Genomic DNA, 22,420 nt, shown 5'->3' with positions numbered 1-22,420 from the left:
GTTCTTTTTTAATAAAGGATTTTACAATGGTGTGAAGGCTGCTGTGCATTACAAACCTGTAGGAAGAACAATATGAATGGAAGGATTAAGATAAAAAAGAAGAGCAGTTTGGAATATGAAAGGCAGGATAAATGTCTGAACAAATGAGGAGACTGTAAGTAAGCTGGAGTGATAAAGGAATCACTCAAAAAATTAAAAAGGGTGGTAATAGGTAGTTTAGTGACAACCGCTTTCAATATAAAAGTGAGAGGAAAGTAAAAAAACTTCTGAAACAGGCAGCTTTTCAATTAATCTTGTTTCAGATTAACTTAAACTAAAACATGAAGAAAATGAATTTGATTTACCCTTTTGCTTGTCTTTCCATCATTCCAAGTGTAGGAGGAACCACTGGAATATTCACTGCAAGCACTTGAGAGGGAGAGTTCACTGCTGCTGCAGCTGCTTCGAGGATACAGGCGGCTAGAGCCTGTCATATTTAATTGACTCTGGCATTTCAAGACAGGTATGCTGGATTTCACATTCTGCTGGCATTCCTAAAATAGGAGAAGAAATTGAAATATCTTATGGGGAGAAAACGATTATTTAACTTCCCCTTGATTAAGAATGGCAAAGAAAAAGCAAGTTAGCTGCTTCTGCCTTACTCTCATGCAATTTAGCATCTGGTGAACTTAATACAGAGAAATAAATTTAAAATTGCTAACAGTTTCATTTGTCAGGGGGAAAAAATCCACAATGCTCAGTGTTTTCTTCTTTGTTCTTGGGCTAGTATTCTGGTCTTCTTATTGTAAAGATTATTCTGAGTCTATTTGAATTATGCTTCATACATAAGCAGCGTGCGCTGGTAAGATACAGAAAACAAAGTTATAAGAATACAAGTACATCTTGACAACTGCATTATAGCCCCACAATGTAACAGATGAGGCTGCACAGCCTGGACAAGGTAAATTAATTTAGTATCCTGAGCAGAATGTCCACTGAGAATGGAATCTCTCCATTACAGTCTAATTTTGGTTTCCTATCTAGTTCAAAGCTTTGTCTAAGAAACTCTCTGACGTAGGACAATCCATCTTCGTGTCGCTCGCAGACAGCTGAAGCCTCTTGCTTATGCAATTTATTGACACTTTATGGCTGCCTTTAGTACTTGTGTAGTTATCGCCCCTTTCCAAATGCAATTTCAGCTGACTGTGACTAAGTGCCAGCTTTGAGGAAGAGAGTAATGAAGAGTAGATAGCACTTTAGGTAAAATATTAAACCTCTGTTGGAGTAGCTAGGATGCCTTTAATTTGTTTTCAAACTAATATTCTTGAGCCTAACAGCGTTGGAGCTTCTTTAGTGTTAAGTGCTTGCACTATTCTCCAGTTTCCTCACAGAATCAGACATCATTTTAATTACCAGGAACACCAGACATGACTACATGAAAAGAGGTTGTAATGAGGTGGGGGTCAGTCTCTTCTCCCAAGCAGAAACTGATAGAACAGGAGGAAACAGCCTTTGGGGACGTTGAGATTGGATATTAGGAAAAATTCCTTCGCTAAAAGAGTTGTCAAGCAATGGAGCAGGGAAGTGGTTGAGTCACCATCCCTGGAGGGATTTAAAAGCTGTGTAGCTGTGGCACCTGGAGACATGGTTTAGTGGTGGGATTGATCCCAAGGGAACCTTTCCACCCAGTGGTGGGTGAAGGTTGGATTTGATGATCTTAAGCATAAAGGTCTTTTCCATCCAAAGTGAATCTATGATTCTGTGCCTCGGTTTCATAAAACTTATCCTTGGATTTCATTAAGGCAAACTGAAACAATATTTATTGATTTTGTATGTAGATATACTTAAAAATAATTTTTCTTAAATGAAGAATTTACACTTAGGAAGAAACAAGAAATCTAAAGTTATTGAATCCATAAAAAAAATTATCAAGGCTGTGTATGCCCTAGACTCAGCTTCTTCATGGAAATGTTTGGAACAACACTCAGTTCTCAGGCACTGACATGTTTGTTGGCCTTCTTCTTATTTCTTCCATTTATTCCCCCATGCTCCTCCCATTTATTACCACTGGGGTTGAACCTTTTTTCAGCTGAATGGGAGAGAGCAGAATTTTTACTGCTGAGGAGTTCATCAGTACAGCTGTTCATGGCTCAGCTGACATCATAATGTTCAGGTTTTGACAAACCTAACTACAGGGCAAATCATTATTCTTCATCACAGGCAAAACCTAGGAATGGGAAAATCATTTAGAGGCACCAAGAGCACATTTCACCTCTGGGAATTACTGGTACATGTTCTCCTAGGAAGTCAAATGGATGCAGGAGGAGCAGCTTTTAAATCCAGTGGCTCTGGGAAGAATACTTCTTTCAGCACCACAGGCAGGCTGATGCCTGTGTTTCTGGCTCTGAAGTGGATTTTGCTGTTTTGTTGAGACAGATGAGTCTGTGTTTCTGACATTGTGGTTCCCCTGGGAGATCTCCTGCCCTCAGCCTCCTCAGCTGTGGCAGTGTCACTCCTGGGGATGGGGACTGCACAGAGGCCAAGGGCAGCAGCTGCTTGTTCTGGCTGTTCCTCTGCACTTTGGCCCTGGGAAAACACATCATGTGGAATTCTGCCCTTTATACTGACTGGGCTGTGTCCCAGCCATCACAGCATCCAAGGGAAGGATGCCTGCAAATCCTCTCCTGCAGGAGGAAAGAGATCACAGCACAGTGACAAGGATTGCCTTCCTGCCATCTTCAGCTCATCTGAGAGCCTCTCCAACCCCTCACTTTATTTCCTTTGCACCTAAGAGAGGAGAAAGGCATTTGGTCCTACTGTTTCAGCAATGGGAAAAAATGGAGCTATCCAAGCAAAGCAAAAGAACAGTATATTACTGCAATCATCTTCAAGAGAGGAGAAAATGTGCAAAAAATGTCATGTCACTACAGATTATGAAGTAGGGTATCCACTCAATTTCTAGATTGCATTCAGATCACTTAAGAGAGTGGAGTTTTCCCCTTCAATTTGCCTTTGTTCTCTAAATTATTCAAGAAAGTACTTTGAATAGCATGTTTATGATGCATTAATTAAATACATTTAACTTGCATATGGGTCTATTAACTGACATGGTGAAATTTTAATTTTTGTAATCATGACTTTTTAGTCATTACCTTTAATGAAATTAGAGTAAAAAGGCTTGAATGTAGTATTACAGTTTAAAAATGTAATTTTCACTAGAAATCAAAGAAAATTGAAATAATCAGACCATTAAAGACACAAAACTATATTAGAGCAACTTAACCTGAAGGCTTAATTAAATATAATGCAAAATGTTGTTAGCATTTTTGTGAACCTTTGAAACAATGCCTTTTCATTAAAGTAGGTATTACAAGGGAGATTACATTTTTGTTGACACTACTATACTTCAAGATCAAAGGCACAAGCAGATTCAATGTTCTGTTCTTGTACTCTTTGTTTCCCTGTATGTGATTTTTGTTTTTTAAGCTACTTTTCTCTTTGACAATGAAACATGAAAGCCACGCTGGTGAACGTTTTGCCAAATAAGCACAAAGCTCACTCCATCTGAAAAAAAAATAAAAATGCAGAGCCCATGAATTTTTACAAGTTCATACATAATATATCATAAAAGTGGGATGAATAATACGGGGCACGGGCTTTAATAAAAAGCTCCTTGACCATTTCTCAGAGATTCTGAGATGTAATCAATACCCAAAGAGGTGTATGGGGGACATTGCTAAGATTTACTCTTTTTTTGCACACGGTGACACTATCTGCTCACTATATCAACCGAGGACACAATATTGAATTTCAGAGAAGAGAAGGAAGTAAAAGCATTGTTATCTGCCTCGACAGTGTTCCAATTCAGAGATCAGCTTTATGGCTCTTCCCTGACACCAGGCTGCAGAGGAGAAAAGGAGGTTCCAGGTGAGGTGAGCAAGGGCAGCACAAACACTCACGAGCATCTGAGCATCAGCACTTGGGGCTTGCACCAGGCCTCGGTTCCGTTCCACCTCTGAAAGCAAATCCCCAGATGAGAGGTCCAAGATGCGTGAGTGGAGTTTCTGGGGGGGCAGAAGAGAAGGAGAAAAAGCAAAAGCATTTGTCAGACATTCAGCAGATCAGCATTTTTAAAATTTCAAACTCTGCTGTTAAATTTCAAGGGAAATGAAGAGCCTGAGGTAAAAGCGGATTTGTTCTAATTTGAAATGTTGCTCTTTGTGCTTACTTTGTCCAAGACTTCCTGTCTGGAGGACAGATCATCCTTCATCCAAAACAAACTCTACTTTTCCTTCTAGTCACTGCTTTGCAACTTATCATTACTTCACACACAACAATAACAAATGAGCACGAGCCCCACCATTATCCACAGAGTTTGACAGGTTTCATGAAAAAAGCATAAAAATGAACTAAAAAATTAACATGCATAAATCAATCAACATGTTAATGTTGTTTTATTTACGAGCTGTTACACCTTGGGTGAATGATTGCAAAAGTGACCCTATTTTTAACCAGCATTGATCTGCTGAAGGCCTCCTCTGCACACATTTTAACTCAAAGTCATTAATGTCATCTGTTAGGAACAATTAATGTGAATAGAAAATAATTGCATCAGGGAACTGGGGACTCAGAGGATTTTGTGCATTAATATTCACATGCTGTTGGATTATATACACAGTTTTTCTCAGTTTTGCTTGGCAGGATGGCTGAGTTTGTGCCTTTCCCCCCATGTCCACCTGTACACTAATTCTAGGGCTTTCAGTCTGCATTAAGCCTGGTTTGGTTTAATTGCAGTTTCAATAAAATCCATGATTTATGTGAATGCCTCAGACAATCCCATAAAAAGAAAAAATATCTGCAGTCTTGTTAGTCCTGGGCCAGCACACCGTGTAACAGGCAGCAGGGATCTGACTCAGGGTCCATTGAAATCAATGCAAATGGACTAAAAAAATAAAACCCAAGAAATAAGGACTTTGGATCAGGCTCTTTTCACTTTCCCATTAATTCTTCAAGCTTGCAACCTAAGAGACCACATTTACCCCCTCAGCTTGGAGGAACAAATGGTGCAGACTCTGTTAGGTGCTTTGCCAGAGGACTCTGGGAGGGATGCAAACCATGGGGATTTGTGGAGGCTCTGTGAAATCACCCATCACCCTGTCCATCCAAAAAGACTGGCCACAGAGGGAAAAAGAATCTGAAGGCAGAAGAACCTCCACAGTGTAGCAGTAGCTCTGTGCAGGGCCCTGAAATGCAAGTCACACAGTATCTACACCCAGCTGCTCCCCAGCCTGCTCTCTGGGTACCCACTGCAGAAATTAATCTGCCAGAGAACAAAGCAGGCAGCCATTCCCACAGCCTCTGTTATCTGCATGCTCTGCTTCAGGCTTCTATTCCAGACAATCTAGGAAAAATTTTTTAAAAATTTCTAATTATGAATTTGGAGTCATTTCCCAAGAGTTACTTATTCATCCAGGTTTATTAAGGAGGTATTGTCTGTTGCAGAGAGATTATGGAAAATATTTTCAATGATCAATATTCTGTATAAATATGTATTATCCAGTATATTGTTGAATAGATTAAATAAAATGCTGCAAGCACTCAGTATCCAAGATACTTTTCATTATAAACATTAACTACATCCAGGCTATGTGTTTTTAACATCAGTGATGCCTGATTATTCAGTGTGCACCTTTCAAAGTTCTACCACTAGTATTACTGTCAGGTGGTTGTTAAAGATTTAAACTCCAGGTAAAATGCCTGCCCAAAGTCACAGATTCACTGACTTTGTACAATTTGTTCCTCTTGACAATAATTCCAAGTGCATCACTGAGCCACCAGAGAATCCCACGGTTTTCAGAACCAAGAGTCACTAGTGCAATGAACAAATGGTTTACAGACAAATTAATTACCTTCTCCAGGGAAACCAGTCACCTGAGATATTTTAGTGGAAGTTACAATAGTCAGATGATGACTGGGGACAGCTGAGATGGATGAACATTTATAGGTGAAAATGTGTTTTCCCAGAAAAAAAAGGATTTTAGAAATAGTGCTAAAGGAATTTTACAATTGTAATACTGCCTTCCCATTTTTCCACTTTCCCATTTTATTACTTAAATGGGAACCTATAAACATCTCAACAAGGGAAACAAAATATTCTGTTACAACATCATCCAAGGAAATTTACTGTTACTTACAGAATACAGAATCTGTGTCAGACATAAGAACAGAAATCAGTCAGAACAGGCAGAAATCAGAGATAATTTTTGATCAGTGATCAATGACAGCCCAGCTGGAAACAGCTCAGGGTTCTGGGGTCCCTCCTCAGCAGCTCAGTGTGACCCTGCACAGGGGTCTCACTGTGTTTGAGTCACTTTTGCCGCTGTTGAACTCAGTGACTCTCTAAAACTGTAGTACCAAAGGCAAATCAGCAGATTGAAATGATTAACAAGGAAGGAAAGTGTGTTCTCGAGATGTATAATGTGATTATATTTCTGTATCAAATGAGATCATCACATTGGGAATAGTCCTCCCCACACATATGCAAATAAACTAACAGAGGTGGCCAGAACAATGACTAGCATTAACAAACAGCATAATAAAGTTTGAGGTCATTAATTAAATATAATCACACAGCACTGAAGCAAGTCATCCAATTACAAAAGAAAAGCCTAAGAAAAAAGGTTTCTCTTTCATTTATTTTTCTTTTCCCTTCTCCATTGTCTAATTAAAGAATGGGGAAAAACCCTAGCATTTGTTAAAAAAACTCATTAATGATGCATTCAAAATCAAGTAACGGATTGTGCTAACTATGTATCTTGATTCTGATTTCTTCTCAGATACATAAAATGTACTGTGTCCTTTATGGGTATTTTCAGACGGCATAACTAGATCAAGGAGTTACTGCTGCCTTGAAAATTGTACAGTATTAGAATCACTGCTGATGCTATCGTGACACAATGCAACAAGAGGCAGCCACTGCACAGAATGCCTTCACATCAGTTTAAATGAATACTTCACTATGAAACTGAGGAGTTATAATCATCAATCCAAGCTATCTGCCCCGTTTGTTGGTGCCCTATACAATGATAAGGGGGAAATGAGCAATACTAGAGGTGCTGGGCAGTGCCTGGACCCTTCTGGAAACAGAAAAGCATCAGGATCACTGGGCTGCAGACCTGAAAATCCACATGGAACTGAATGCAGCATGGAATGGGCCAACTTTCTTGGAAATTACTCTGTAATGAGTACTACAGGGCAGGTATGGAGTAAAATCTTTGTTACATCTTAGCTTGACTGGACCCATGTCTCTCCAGAAAGGGGGTGCTGAGAGGCCAAGGCAGAACAGAGGGGGCTTCTCTGCAGGTGCCTGTGCCCAACAGCAGCAAAGCTCCTCCTTCACCTGTGAGATGATGCAGAAAAGGCAGTGCCCTTTGTGGTTCAATACCAAGATTAACTCCTGTAACCCACATGAAAAATAAAAACAAAGTAATTGATAATTTAGGTGGAAACCTATTCCATCAAGTGCAATAGGAAATACAATTATCTGGCAGGCAGATAACCAATCCATCAGCCAGCAGGCCAGCTCCCCTCCCCCAGCAGCATTCTTATTAAGACTTTCTAGGAAGATAAAAGAAAGCTACTACCTGCTGGCACAAGGCAATATTACAGAGACTCCCCTAACCACTGTGCCTCCTGACTCTGTCTCTGCAGAATATCTATCAGCTCCCATCTCCTTTTTAAACATCTAATGGTCTGCAGCATTGCCAGAACAATTTTCAATGAATTATGCCAAAGAGTACACAGCTCTCCAATATTGGATGAGTTAATTGCTATTAAATCAATTGGCTTTGCTTCTCTCACATGAGCCAAAGTCTATCATTCACAAAATTCTCTCTCTAGATACCGGGGAGACATTTTCATCCTGCTGCTTCATGCCAGAGCTGTAAATGTTTGTTTGGTGCATGTGGCCCTCTCCTGTCTTTGCTGTTTTTCAGGGCATCACAAACCTGAGCAGGCACATTCTGGCCTGCTTCCCTCTAACCCAACCACTGAAATTGGGCTGGCAGGGAAAACCTTCCCATTTCCATTGCACCATAAGGGCACTAGGCCTCAGAAGGAAAAAATATTATTAGGCAAAAATATTTATATATTATTAGTTTGGTAAAAGCATAATCTTTCATTAAACAAAATATTGATTTTTGTAGTCCTTGGATACATTTCAGAGGGGAGGTTCAGCTGGAGATGAGAACATCCTTCACCTATCCCACCAAAAGTTACCTACAGTAGAACATGCACTGTTCAAAAAACAAAGTGTGACCTTCTCATCCACTAAATACTCTGGAATTAAGGAGAAAATTAGGTATAGTTAAGCAAAAAATAATAAAATCTCCAAAAGCAGAAATCAACTTTTCCTTTAGACAAATAAGATTTTGGAATATACATTCTTTTCACCTATGGAAATTCTGCCTTCTAAAGAGAGTAGAACATGTGGTTGTCAACAAAAACCAGCCAAATATGAAGCAAAAGTGAAAGCTGCAAGAAGATGCTTCCAATTTTTAAATTCTAATAATCACCAACACAGGAAATACATTTGCAACAACACTCTGTGTACACACAGAAATGCCTGATGTGTTATTGTATAAAATTGGTATCACAAAACCAAAAGTATGATAAATATTTTCAGCTCTGGAAGATATCTATTTAGTAGAAAATTCAGAATTGTTTCCTACTATTCACTTCCTATAAGCAGAATTTCATGGAAAACACTGTTTAGTAAATGAAAACCAGGTCTAGTGAATGGTATCCTTGTCCATGGCAGGGAGGTTGGAAAGGGATGAGCTTTTAGGTCACTTCAAACACAAACCAGCCCACAATTCTAAGAAAATTACTCTTTGTCTTAATGTTGGGCCATGTTTAACCATTTACAGGACTGAGGCTAAAACTGGAGCGAAAACCTAACACTCTTTGACTATTTAAAATGCTCCTCCCTTATACAAAGTAATTAGATGTTCATCACTTAGACCTCCAATAAAGCTCTGCACAGGCAGGAACATCCCACTTCTGATTTTAAAGCCAATGCACCACATTCAGCTAGCTTTTCTATTTCTCTACAGGGTTATTATACAGCGTTGCTACAGGGTATTTTTGGTGGGAGGAAAGGGTTAACACACAGTAAATGAGCCCCAGGATAACTCTTAAAGTTGGAGACTTTTATTGATCCTACCCTCAGCTCTTTAAAATACGGGAAACAATCACAAAAGTGCAGTATTGCTCAGTGGTGATAGGAGGATGTGCTGTACATAAGTGAATATTAAAGGATTAACTTTAAAATGCATTTCAGTAAGCTAAATGAGTTCTTAGTACAAAATTGAAAAAAAAAAAAAAAAGAAGTTTTTAGCTAGCCCTTAAATTTCAAGTGTGTGGATCTAAATTTTCCATTAATCTAATAAAAATACTTCCATGGAAGTTTTAATTTGGTGTTTTCCATCTGTTTTTGTTGTTTTTCCCCCCTACTAGGCACACTTTTCTAAAAAGCCCTTACAGAAGATGCTAGACTTTAAATCCAACTCCAGAATTAAGAGGGGTTTCTCAGTTTGCTGGCAAATCCTCTGGGTGAGTTTATTGAGACTAAGGCAACATCCAAGACAAAGTACAAGGATATGATACTAGAAACATTTGTATGGAAGATTAGGGTGCTAAAACAACATCAGAAAATCCTGCTAACAAGGCAATTCCAGCACAGAAAGTAAAACAAAGTTTGATTTGTTTGCAGAGTTTCCAAGCTTGCAGCTCTCTATTACTATTGAGAGATCCAGAGATGGCAAAACTCAGTGAATTAGACCCAAAGTAACTCCAAAGACAGGAAATTTATATTCCAGGGTATAAATTGGGAAGTATTAAGCAGGCATTTGATGTACAAATACCAATAGCATAATCTCTCTGTATTCTTCAGAGAGTTGACAACATTAATGTAAGGCTAAAATTACTGCTGTTCTGAATCCTTAGTTTTATTAATTTTTATAAACTGCTTTAAATAAAAGTTACATTGAAAGACACAAAGTAATCCCCTCTGATCCCATTTTTAATTTTATATGTCTATCGGTGTTTTCAAGCTCTGAGATTCCAAAGTGCTTTTCTCATTTTAATAGCACTATGGTAGGAGTCTGTAAATATTGCAGTAATATGAAAATGAGCTAATTTAATTTCTTAGGAAAATGCATGTATAAAGTTCCCTGTGGTTTGTAATTACTGTAAAGTCAACAGTTTACATCAATGACCCAGTAATCAGCTACTCAGAACGTGAATAATTAATGAAAAAATGTTCTCAACAAGCTTGCAAATGGAAGACTCCTTGGAGTATGGTGAAACAGCCGTGCTGTGACAATAGTGATGTGCTGGAGAGGAGCCTTTTATTAAGTACATATTTGTATTTTGTCTCTTATTTTTCTAAATGTCATCCCATTGATCTAGCACTGCTCAGTGTGTCAGTTCCACTGTGCTAAATGAGGGCCAGCACCACGTAGGTGCTGTGAATTATGGCAGCACCAAAGAGTGAAGGGCACATTCTGCACATCCTGACACCTGCTGCTGTTACACTGTCCACAAACAAAACCATTTTGTTTTTAACACTTCAGCGTTGCCAGAAAGAACAACATTATACTGAATTTATACTTTATACTTGGAAACAACTTAATACTGAATTCCTGCAACAGTGAAGAACTATACCATTAATCTTTTCTGGCATGTCCTACACATGCTACCTCTGCTTCAGCAGTAAAAAGGTGGGCTAGTTTTTTATTATTTCACTGTATTTAAGAAATGCTTTAATATAAAAACACAGGAGAAAAGGCTCACTTTTGCAACAGTTATTGCTTTATCAATCCTTTTATGATTAAAAGATACTCACTAATTTCAGCATTTCATACAATGACAGCCAGTGATATTCCAGGCACAACATAACATTGGTCATTGCCTTTTGTAATTCCTACAGTTTAAAATCCATTTTCACATTCAGTTTCTGACTATGCCCCAAAATAATCTAAAGGAATTAGGCAGACCTCAGTGAGATTTTCTTATTGACATTTATGTTGATCAATGTTGGCTGTACCAGAATTGTAATCTACAGATCAATTCCCTTATTAGATTCGTTCTCAGTGCTGCCATGATCATTTTATCACAGAAGCTGCTGCCATCAGATGCTGCTTTATCACTCCATAATGGGATAAGCTGAAGCTTTCCTCTGGCATAAAGCTGGAAATGATAACTGTCTGAAGTCTTTTTCTTTCACAGATTTTCAAAAAATGTCCTAGTGAAATGCATAGGTCTGTTTTAAACACTATTTTCAACTGAATTTATCTAAGCAGCAATAATTTCTGTCCACAAGGAAATTCCAGTTCTCAAGGTGTTAAACAAACCCCAATGCTAACACAGGAGACTGCCTTATTAATCACTTTCTTCTTCCTGAGCCTACGAGCCAGATGACAGAAGAAAAGAGAATGAAGATATGACAGAAAAATTGAAATGGTCTCAGGAACAGTAGGAGTTTTATATGGACACACGTGCAAACACTCCAAAATAGCACACACAATACATACACAAGGTTTGTCACAAGTGTTTTATCTGGTTTTGAAAAGATGCAGGGACATGGTATTTTTAGTGAGAGTGGTGTTACAGCTCCTGTTGAGAGAGGAGTTCATCACATTAATTTAAATCTCCGATAAAATAAATTAGCTTTTTTATTGCCAGGTTGAACTACAGGGCTATGATTGTTATGTATTGCTACAATCTAAGCCTTAATGGCATTTTAGCCCTGTGGTGGTCAAACAGAAACCATTTCAAACCTTCTAAAGGCTATTAAAACATGTGCAGATGTCTGGAAAATTAATACTATTATCTAACACTAACCTTTTGCCTGTAGGAGGAAAAGGAGAGAGAGAAGGCTCAGGAAGATGGTTTAGATCAATACCTGGCAAGCCAGGAGGGCAAGCTCTGTTTCACAGGGAAGTTCATTGGCTGCGAATGGGGGATTCAAGTGAGCAGATTCATCCTTATTTGGATTTCACTGAAATCAGTCATTTACTCAAAAAAACAAACCCAAACTTAAAAGAGATGGGCATTGTTTTTACAATCCTTCCTCACTGCTGTTTTCCAAGGTCCAGCAATCTAGGCACTGGAAAGGTTCATTCATTTAAATGACAAGAGCACAAATTTGTCAAGGTTAATGTTGAACAAGTTATATTTTCCTTGCCTCAGTATTATGCATTAAAAAGTTATTTCATTCCTCCACCCTCCTTTTTTTTCTTTTTTTTTTTGTGTGTGTAATACTGCTGAAATGTCATGTGGATTGAAAGGAGTTTAAAAGTAGGAGGAGAGTTGCAAGAACTACTTTTATTGTTAGTTTAAACCTTTTACATACTTATTTTCTCTCCAACTCTAATGCATTGTTTTTGTCTCTGACAGAATAATTTCTAATAAGAAGAGACTCTTTTCTTGAATACCTGGATACAAGGTACTTGATTTTATTTCTTTTCCTCAAAGCACTTAGTTAAAAGTATGATTTAGAAAGAATAAGTGGGTAGATTCCCAGCTGGTAGGAATGATTGGCTTCACTTCTCCTACTGAAATGAAAAGAATTTCTGCCAGGACAGGAATTACCCCATAGGCTTCCCAAACTTCTACTGCTTTTCAGAAATAAAGCTTCTAGATGGTCATAAATGTGCATTTCCAGTGGGATTTTGTGACAGTGTTCACAGGGGTCTGAGGATGAGGGAAGAGATGAGGATCTGACTCCATGTTTCAGAAAGCTTGATTTATTATTTTATGATATAAATTATATTAAAACTATACTAAAATAATAGAAGAAAGGATTTCATCAGAAGGCTAGCTAAGAATAGAAAAAGAAAGAATGATTACAAAGGTTTGTGTCTCAGACAGAGAGTCCAAGCCAGCTGATTGTGATTGGCCATTAATTAGAAACATCCAACAGGGGCCAATCCCAGATGCACCTGTTGCATTCCACAGCAGCAGATAATCATTGTTTACATTTTGTTCCTGAGGCCTCTCAGCTTCTCAGGAGGAAAAATCTTAAAGAAAGGATTTTTAATAAAACATGTCTGTGACAGTATTTCACTCTTGGAAGTCCCAAATCTGACAAGACCTCCAGACGGCACTTCAAGTTCTTCAATGTCTATGCTGATAACACCAAAATCACAGGCCTTATATAGGACCCAGCACAACCCTGGAGACCTGATGATCCCAACAAGCAGCTCAAACCTTGGCTGTACCCTTCTGGAATCCCACCAACCCCCTCTGGAAGGATGAGAAACCTTGGAATGACCTCAGCACCATGCAGGCTGGACATGAAGCCCAGGTGAGGAGGGAGAGCTGGTGCTGGTACCAGCAAGGAGGGGGTGTGGATGGCCTGAGGACACTGCCCTGCACTGCCCATGCTCATCTGCACCTCCCTCCTGATCTCCCAGCCAGCAGGAGCACCAGGAGATGTAAAATGCCAGTCACAGCTCCTGGAAGGAAAGGCTCCATACCCTCCAAGCATTATTTAGGACCTGAACTGGCCTTGGCAGGGCTGGCATGGGATGGCATGGGAAAATCCCCTCTCCTGGCCCAGGTTGGGAGTTTTACCTCTGGCTCAGGTGGTTCAGAGCTGCAAACCTCTCAGCAGCTGTCTCTGCTCAGGAGAAGCTGTGCCAGCCAACCCCTGACTAGGAACCTGTGCCCTTGTGAATTGATCGCTTTCTCACTGTGGATAAAAGCGGGGCTTAAGGAGGTATTATACAGGAATTTCTAAAGGATCAGCTCCCATTTTGGCAGTAGCTAGATTTTTACAAGAGCTCAGCACAATGCCTGAGCTCTTGAAAGTCTGGTCCCATGTGAATGAAGGACCTGAAGACCTAAATGAAAGGTTAAATCCATTTGTTATTCCTCCAGGAGCAAGTGCCAGGTGACAGGGCAGAGTACACCCATATTTCTAATTATTGTCAAGATCTCCTAGAGATCATTTAGTCAAATAAATCTAAGTGAGCCTCTAAAACACAGTGCTAATCTCTGATTCATGCTCACACTTGCAGTATTTATAATTCATAATAATTGTGCCTAGTTCTGTGTCTGTGCCTGCATCTACTGTACAGGAAAAGTACACAAGGCTTATTTAGAGAAAACCAGTTAATAGTAAATAACAGAAATTTTAAAAAATGATTGAACATTTCTGCTTTTAAAATATAACTGAATATAAAAATTTAGGACCAAAACACTACAAAATTAAATAGCTCATTTCTGAAATTATATACCAGAAAGATGAGCTGAAGAGTAAGAGTATATTTGAGATTTTTTTTAAAGCACTGCTATTAATTCATGATGCCATTACTTTGGCAGTCTGTTTTCCATACTTCTAATGCAGTAAGATGGAATTTAATTCATAATGTGGAAGATGCCCTTGTGATGCACACAGGACACAGACAAATCACTGCCCCTTCCTGCACCCAGACACTGCTAGGTGACTAATGGAACACAGCCTGCTAACATCTAGAGAAAGAAAGGAGCAGGGATGCAGTCTGAAGATGCTAAAAATACAGAAAAACTCCAGGCTGTCAATATCACATTGTTAAAGATTTAATGACAAAGGTAACTTTTCCTTTCAGCCCGTCCTTATCAAGAGAGATTACAGATGGTAATTTAAGAGTTAAGGCACTAATGGACTCTTCAGTTTCACTGAGCACCTCGTGCTGATTTTATCTTGCAATACAGTATTTCACATTCTCAGCGAATCAACAGAGATTTAGTCAATAGTGCCACGGCCTTTGGATGAGAATTTGAATCTTACCAGTATCCAAACTATCATTAAAGAAGATAGGTCATTTGGGAAACAAAGGAGAGCATTAGTGAAATTCAATACTAAAAGATGGGGTTGGTTCCTTAGGTGTTTTATGATTCATTATGAGTAACATTTTATTTTAATTATCAACCCTTTCTTCTATGTGCAGTATCTGTAAGAATATATGAAAAATATAAAGTATATCAGAGGAAAATTATTTTTTTCCATAACAGATGGCAACATAAAATACCTATTGAGTAACCTTATGTGCTTCAACCCGCTTAGCATAATGTTAGTTTGTTTCATTTGATGGAATGTGTAATTTTACATTACTAGCAATTCACTCTGGCCTGATATAATCTGAACAGTTGAAATGTTATGAAGCAGATCACTTACTGGCACACCTACTTCTCACTAAAAAGAGCCATGATTCTGTATTGCTTCACATCTTCAAAGTGCCACTGCACTTAAATAACAGTAACAAAACCACAGTAATAAAGTAAAATATGAATGAGGTTTTATATGTATTGAGTGTAATAACAGAAGAAATTAATCCTCTATTATTTGTTTCATATATGCTTTTGCACAGTTATCCTTTCTTTAAATCTCAAAGTTTTAAGAAAATAAAAATGAACTACATACTTGGCTCCATTAGCACAATAAAAGGAAAATCATAGATCTATAATAATAAAGGTTGTAATTCTGTAGTGCTTTAGAATTTCAATAGATTCCCATTTTGTCACAAGACAGAGTCCTTTAAATCTTGGAATTAATTTTATACATTCTTTTGCTATTCCATTTGAGAGTTACAGAGTGTGAAATATGCTGAGATGATGAGAAAACAATTACCTGCACACCTGTTGTTTGAGCACACATTTAAACAGGATTTGCAGAGGTTACTATTTTATTCCACTGTGAAATCCAAAAGGGGGGAGGCTCTAAAAGCTGACCTGATGATATGAACTTGCACTTTTATATGCAACACGTGCCTTGTGGGTACCACATCACAAACTGTGATAACATTGGAACAAATCCATGCTAATTTTTGCTATCAGAATGTCCATGATAATTTTTTTTTCCCCCCATTTAGAAAGGAAATCTGAATGAGTGACTCTTGGCTTAAATAAAACAAGCATATATTAAAGTAAGTGAATTTCAAACTGCAAAACCAGAAACATATCAGACAGCACATGGATGTGCTGGTCACACAAAACACAAACACGTGAGTAACTCAGTTTTCACTAAGTTCACAACCAGTTTCTAAGCTGCCTCTATACTTACACTTAAGCATTTATGCAGGGATTGACATGGAAAGTTGCTATTAAATCTTGTTAATATATTTAACAAACAGAGCAGACTGAAAGAGCAGCCACAATTTCAGCATTACTGTAGGTTAAATAAAACTATATGGAATAAAAAAGCATGTATTTTTAATGTTTATTAGGAGTGAAGCACAGGTTTGGAAAGGATTACAGCAATATTCTTTCCTATTGTGGAATTCCTTCCTTTTTAAAATTTATTCCCATATGGAATACCTGGAATAAAGGAAAAAACATTAACAGTATTCTTGTACTTAATTATTCTGTCCACAAAATTGCTTAGGGTTTCAAATGCCATATTGGATTCCTGCCATCAGGTGGCTCATCACTGATAATAAAAATCTATGCATAGAATAAAGAAAAATTGTTGGTTGACTCAGTGTCAGTTGCTTATTTTTCTTTGTCTAAAAATTGGCAGCAAAATCTCACTTTTGTTGTCCAGGCCTGTCACATCAGTACAGCCCCACCATTCTCCTGACATGTGCTTACTCTCTTTGCTCTTGAATAATGCCTTCACATTTCTTCAAAACTTGAAAAATATTGCTCTCCTCAGTCAAAATCATTCATAAATACTTCACCAAGAATCACTTGTGGCTTTCCTGAAGATTATTTGCTCATTTGATTTGCTGGTTTTGCTACAGCTGTAGCAATTTATTTTTATCAGGATAATGGAAATGGCTCATTTTTAGACTCAGTAGCTGAAATTTATCTATTTAAAATTGTATCACAGAATGTCATGTTTGTATTGACATTGGTTTTCTGTGGAACCTCTCCAGGCTAGTTAAAATACTTGGACAGAGGAATGCTGAGCAGCTGGGGGTAATTTTCTCTTAAATGCATTATCATTCTCATCAGATTTACATGCCCTGGGAGCTTAAGCTAATGCTTTGATTTTGTTTGAGAGCAAATTGGTAGGAACTGAATTGCTGAAGTAAGGGACAACAGTCTGACAAGAAGGTAAATCACCAAAACACAAATTACTGATGGAGCAGGACTATCAGGCTGGTTGATCTAAGCTCCTCATACAAAAATACTTTCTCCACTGACTCTCTCACTGTGCTTTGTTTTAGTCTGGTCTGTCGTGAGGGATCTTGCCCTTCCTCTACTTTCATTCCTCCATCTCTAACAAACATTTTTGTGTTCCTTTATCAGCCTGCCTATCTGGGAGCTCCTTCCAGGGCTGGCTGCATGTCAGATACACCACCAAACTCTTTCAGGCATTGTGCTGCTGCTGCTGAGCATTAAAAACTAAATCATATGGTTTAGGGAGATTAGGCTGAGTTTCTCCATAAGGGGGATGTTTCCTTTCTTTCCCTCATCACTGATTTTTTGGTCACCCACTTATCTAACCAATTGGCTCTCCTAAATATTTTATCTCTGTAATATTTCTCCAGCATCTATTTGGAGCTGCAAACAGGCAAGTAATAAACATGGTTTACAATATATTATTACGTGTTGATGATTTAAGCTGAGATGAAATACAGACATTCAAAGTTTTATATTTCTGTCTTCTTATATATTATTGGTGAGTGAGGACATGGAACAAACAGTAATTACAAGACTGGAAAGAACATCACCATCCTCACATGAAGAATGTTCTTTAATTTGTTGTTAAAAGTCTCAAAAAATTGAGTGTTCCATACTAGATCACTGTCCTGATTCCTGATATACAGAAGCATTCTTACAATTTCTCATGGCTGCAAGGCTGGAGGCTGATGAAGGTCCTGGGGCAGGACCTTCATGACCGTCACTGTGCGCTTTGGTAGCCTCGACCTGCAGGATTAATCCAGCAGGGCAATGGCCTGAAATCTTTTGAGCACCATAAATAGAGTAAAATCCACTCTTACTCATCTTAAAAGGGGTTCTGCTAGCAATGTAATTCTTGGATAAAGGTTAATGTACTAGTTTAAACTTAATATACCTCAAACATGCTTTGCATTTAAGTGATCACCTTCTTCTCTGTTGATACAGCCCTGGAGATTGTCTTAACTTGCAAGCAGTATTTAATTACTACTGAAGAAATTAGCAGATCTGGGATTAATTTCTCCTTCAAGCCACCAGTACTGATTTCTGAGTAAGGAAATATTCTCACTACAGATGCTGCCACAACTTATTTATGTTGATATGTTTACAGAGGAGAAAAGGACAGAGTTTGTTGTGGAGCTGGAACTTTCCTGAAGATTTGCAGAAAGGAGTGCCCTGACAACCTGATGGATACAGAGGAATAACAAATGTGAAATAAGCAAATAAGCAGGTCAGCTGCAGGACTTCCACAACTTGAAAAACAATTTGCTGATTTGGTATCAAGTCTGCCTGCTCCCCTGAGAGCCTGCAGGCACCTGACTTCTGTGAGAAGGAAATCCTACTGCTGCCCAGCCTATAACAAGACTGAAATGTACCTTGGAATGCTGACAAGCTGTTCCCTAACAGTGTGTGACACCTTTAGGTTTCATTTCCAACCCTCAAGCACACCTACTCTCTGAAACACTTAGATATTACACAGATCTCATTGCTGTAAAGCAATGCAGCTTCACTTTTAACCCCCTGCATTCAGACCTCATCATCCCTAACCATGGCTGCACCAGAGGTCAGGCTCTGAGCCCAGACATTCCATCTCCTTCTGGCAGCTCTTAGGGCTTTTTAGTGCCCTCTTCTCCCTCCCATATATAATAATGTCTTTGGTGCAATTTACCCCTTCCTGCTAAGCTGTGCAAGGCTCCATCACAGCCTGCACGGCCACACTCTGTCTTGTACATCAGGTTTTTTACCAATGCAGTCATCACAAAGTAATTATTATTTACCTTGACCACCTGAGAATTCAACACTCTGTGCTGCAGAATTTGAGGCAAAATTTTAGGTGTGAAATTAAACAGTGTGGATGGTCCATGAGTAATAAATATAAGTAATTCAGCCAGAGAAACACAAGAAGAAAATAAATGCTTCAGGAAACCTCCCTGCTTGGTTCTGGGTTTGATAAAGTAGAATTTTTATGATGGAAATAAAATGGCAATGAAAATACAGTTTAAGATCAGGGATATTGTAAATCTTATGATTAGAAATATTATCTTATACTTTCCCAACTATGAAAATTTTATTACTTATTTAATCAAATAAATCAACCCAATAAATTTTGCTGCTTGCCACTTTTTTATCCCTTTCCACTGAAAAATCCTGCATGGTTTATTAAAAATCCTCGTGACAACAAATTTCTGGGTGAAAAGTGAAAGCAAGACTTCTCCCATGGGAACAATTCATCTGGCAAACATCTTGAATTTATGTAAACAGAGCTACATGATATTAAAATTTTTTTAAAAAGGGATATTTATAAGAAGGCAACCCCTGATCCCTGTCTTATTCCTTTCAGCGTCCACAGATTTCTCTCTTCACTTCTAATTGGTTTTCCTCTACTCAGTTTTAAATCTTTGACTATTATCCCCAGCTCTTTGTCCCACTTGCAGATGAAGAATAAGGTGGGTCACTAAAATGGAGCTCCTGGTTTTCTTTCCCAGCCTCTCTTGCTATGACAGGCAGAATGTAATATCTTTTTAGCAACCACATTAACAGAGGAAAATGAAGGCTGCTTTGGCAGAATCTGCTCTTTTGTGCTAGGTTTTAACTATAACTATTGCTCTTTCTCAGATGGTGCTGACACAAAACACTTTTCCAAAGCTTCATCATTTAAAAAAAGCTGTTTCAGAGTATTATAAAATAACAATAATGAAAAAAAAAGGTAATCAGCCTTCTCCTTATTTATCTATTCTAGTACTGCCTCTGTAAATCACACACTTCAGCTACAAAGAATGCCCCCACAAAGAGAGGGTAGCTCTTAAAACTGTCTACAGCATCAGAGGTGAAGAGAAAAAAGCTTGAATTATCTTTTTATCCTCCTAAAATTTTGCATCAGAGACTGCATTACTTATCTTTTCATGACAGGAATGAGACAGCATCTGTGTCCCTCCCTGCAGGCAGTAAGCACACCAAAATTCCTGGGAACAGAGAACTTGCATGGCAACACACACAATCACAAACTCAACACACATTGCTTCAAATTAGGGTCTTCAACTTCCTAAGCACTTACACTTTTTGTAAATGCATGAAAAAAGTAACACTTTTAACACCTTTTCAACGGTGCAGAATTCCGGAGGCAGTCATGGAAACTGTACTACATGAATTTAATTTTTTTAATTGGTAGCAAGCAAAATGAGTGTTTCTTTTGAACTGTGTGAGAAGCATGAGCAAAACCAACATGGTGCAATTGGTGTGGTGTGCAGGCCAAATTTAAAACATTTGTACCAATCCTTTCACTAGAAAAAAAAAAGTGAATGATCTGATATCTAAGACATATCAATCAATTATCTGTTTGCAATCATACACACAAAAACCTAGGGCAATGGTGAAATCTACACTTACCTTTAAATTATGTTTTAAAAAATTTAACTTGAAATTTGAGAAGTCAAAATGTTTGCAGTTTAAAAATAAGCTTACTCTGTAATACAAGAGTCTCCTCATGTCAAATATGGAATAATTTTATGCTGATATACAATGAAATCACAGGGGTTGATATGCAGAAAAAGTAGCTAACATTACTTATTTTTAGCTTATGCCCTCTACCATGGCATTCTTCAAAAATTTGTAGTTTTACTGAGTGTGGCTAGTCCTAGGATGAGGTCAGCATTAAATAAAATTGAACTGCATTGTATCAGGGGCTACAGGAAAGGTGAGAACACCCCATGCCCCACCCCAGTCAGCAGAATTTGCCCATTCCCTTGATTGGGGTTATGATCCAACAGGAATGTCCTTAAGCACATATTTATAACTTTTCTGTAGAGTGACACATTTGAACCAATATTTACCTCCTGCTCTAAACCTGGGCTGTGTGCACTTCCAAGAAGACATAATGCAAACTTTTGTTTAATTTTATGCAGGCACACAACTATTTGCTCAGTTTCAGTCCTAAGAAAACATCCTTCTTCAGATGTTGTATCTCAGGCAGCAAGATCACAGACTACATGCCATTCATTTGAGTCTGGAGTATAATTAGAGGATAATTAAAAATCTGGAAACTCACATATTTCCTGTTTGGTTTGGAGTTTGTTTTTTTTTTTTTTTTTTTGTAAAAAAGGACATATGAAGAGTTTTAGCAGAAGTTCTTCCTTTTCTAGCACACACTGCCACTTGCTCTCTGGTGTTTTTTTCACCTAGTGAGTTAAAACCTTTTTATAGCAAGAGAACAGACATAGCAGCAAATTTTGCTCCAGGGAGATCTGGACTTTCTGAATGAATTTAATTCCCTTTTGTCCTCAGCCAGTAATGACAAATCAAGCGAAAAGGGGGGGAAAAGAAAATCTATGTACATTTGTTCCAGCCAAACTGTGCAAGAACAATGATGTAAAAAAATTTTAATCCCTAAGGGAAACGTGTTAGATCATTTGGTTCTTTTCTTCCACCTGGTGCAGGTTCATTCTTTCAACTTTTTTTCAGAGCTGCTGAACAATCCAGTCTCAAGGATCACAAGTCAAAGTGTTGATTTCACTTTTCAGATGCTATCCAACACTTCTGTAGCATTCCCAGAATAACCTGGTTTTATTGTTGCCACACAAGGAATTGGGAATAGGAACTGCATCTGCAATAATGAATGTGCAGCATGTGACTTCTGTGCAATCAAACCCCAAGCTGACATCAGCTGGAGTCAGACCCTTTGGAAATGGGAAAAAGAAAGAAAAAAACACCCCAAAGTGGGAGGAAGGAGCAGCTGATGGGACTGTCAAAAGCAGAAGGGAGGAGTGAATATCCACACTGTGGTGGATGTGTCAAAACGGTGAATGGATAAATATATATATAAATATATAAATATATAGATATTTATACACATTTATATATAAAACATTAATTGTTATATATAATATTAATTATAATATACAATATTAATATTAATATAATGTATTTATATATATATGTGTGTGTATATAAATCAGACCTCTGTGCAGGGGGATCTGACTTACAGGAAACAGGAAAATGAAAGAAAAACCACCCCAAACCAGGAGGAAGGAGCAGCTGATGAGATTGTCAAAAGCAGAAGAGAGCAATAAAGATCCATGCTGTGTTGGACGTGTCAAAATGGTGAATGGATAAATATATCTATATATATATAAATATATAAATATATAAATATATATATATTTATACACATTTATATATAGAACATTAATTGTAATATATAATATTAATTATAATATACAATATTAATATAAAATGTTTATATATATGTGTATATAAATCAGACCTCTGTGCAGTG

The 22,420-nt window shown here is 37.9% G+C and overlaps 1 protein-coding gene across 6 annotated transcripts in view; it reads right to left on the bottom strand.

The window, feature by feature from the left end:
• Nucleotides 1-22,420, bottom strand: part of NCKAP5 (NCK associated protein 5) — a 223,919-nt gene that overhangs the window by 58,792 nt on the left and 142,707 nt on the right. For all 6 annotated transcript variants that reach the window (XR_012581905.1, XM_074547930.1, XM_074547932.1 and 3 more), the window contains exons 9-10: nt 3,939-4,043; nt 345-533 (exon numbers count right to left, since the gene is read on the bottom strand). Coding sequence is in view for 5 of the 6 variants with exons in the window: in XM_074547930.1 (XP_074404031.1) it covers nt 345-533; nt 3,939-4,043 (294 nt within the window). In the remaining variant the exon portion in view is untranslated. The remainder of the gene's footprint in view (nt 1-344; nt 534-3,938; nt 4,044-22,420) is intronic.

The sequence above is a fragment of the Zonotrichia albicollis genome, chromosome 10 (genome assembly GCF_047830755.1).
Source record: "Zonotrichia albicollis isolate bZonAlb1 chromosome 10, bZonAlb1.hap1, whole genome shotgun sequence".
Lineage (NCBI taxonomy): Eukaryota > Metazoa > Chordata > Aves > Passeriformes > Passerellidae > Zonotrichia > Zonotrichia albicollis.
The sequence above is the reverse complement of the archived record's forward strand: the minus strand, read 5'-3'. Positions and strand labels throughout refer to the sequence as shown.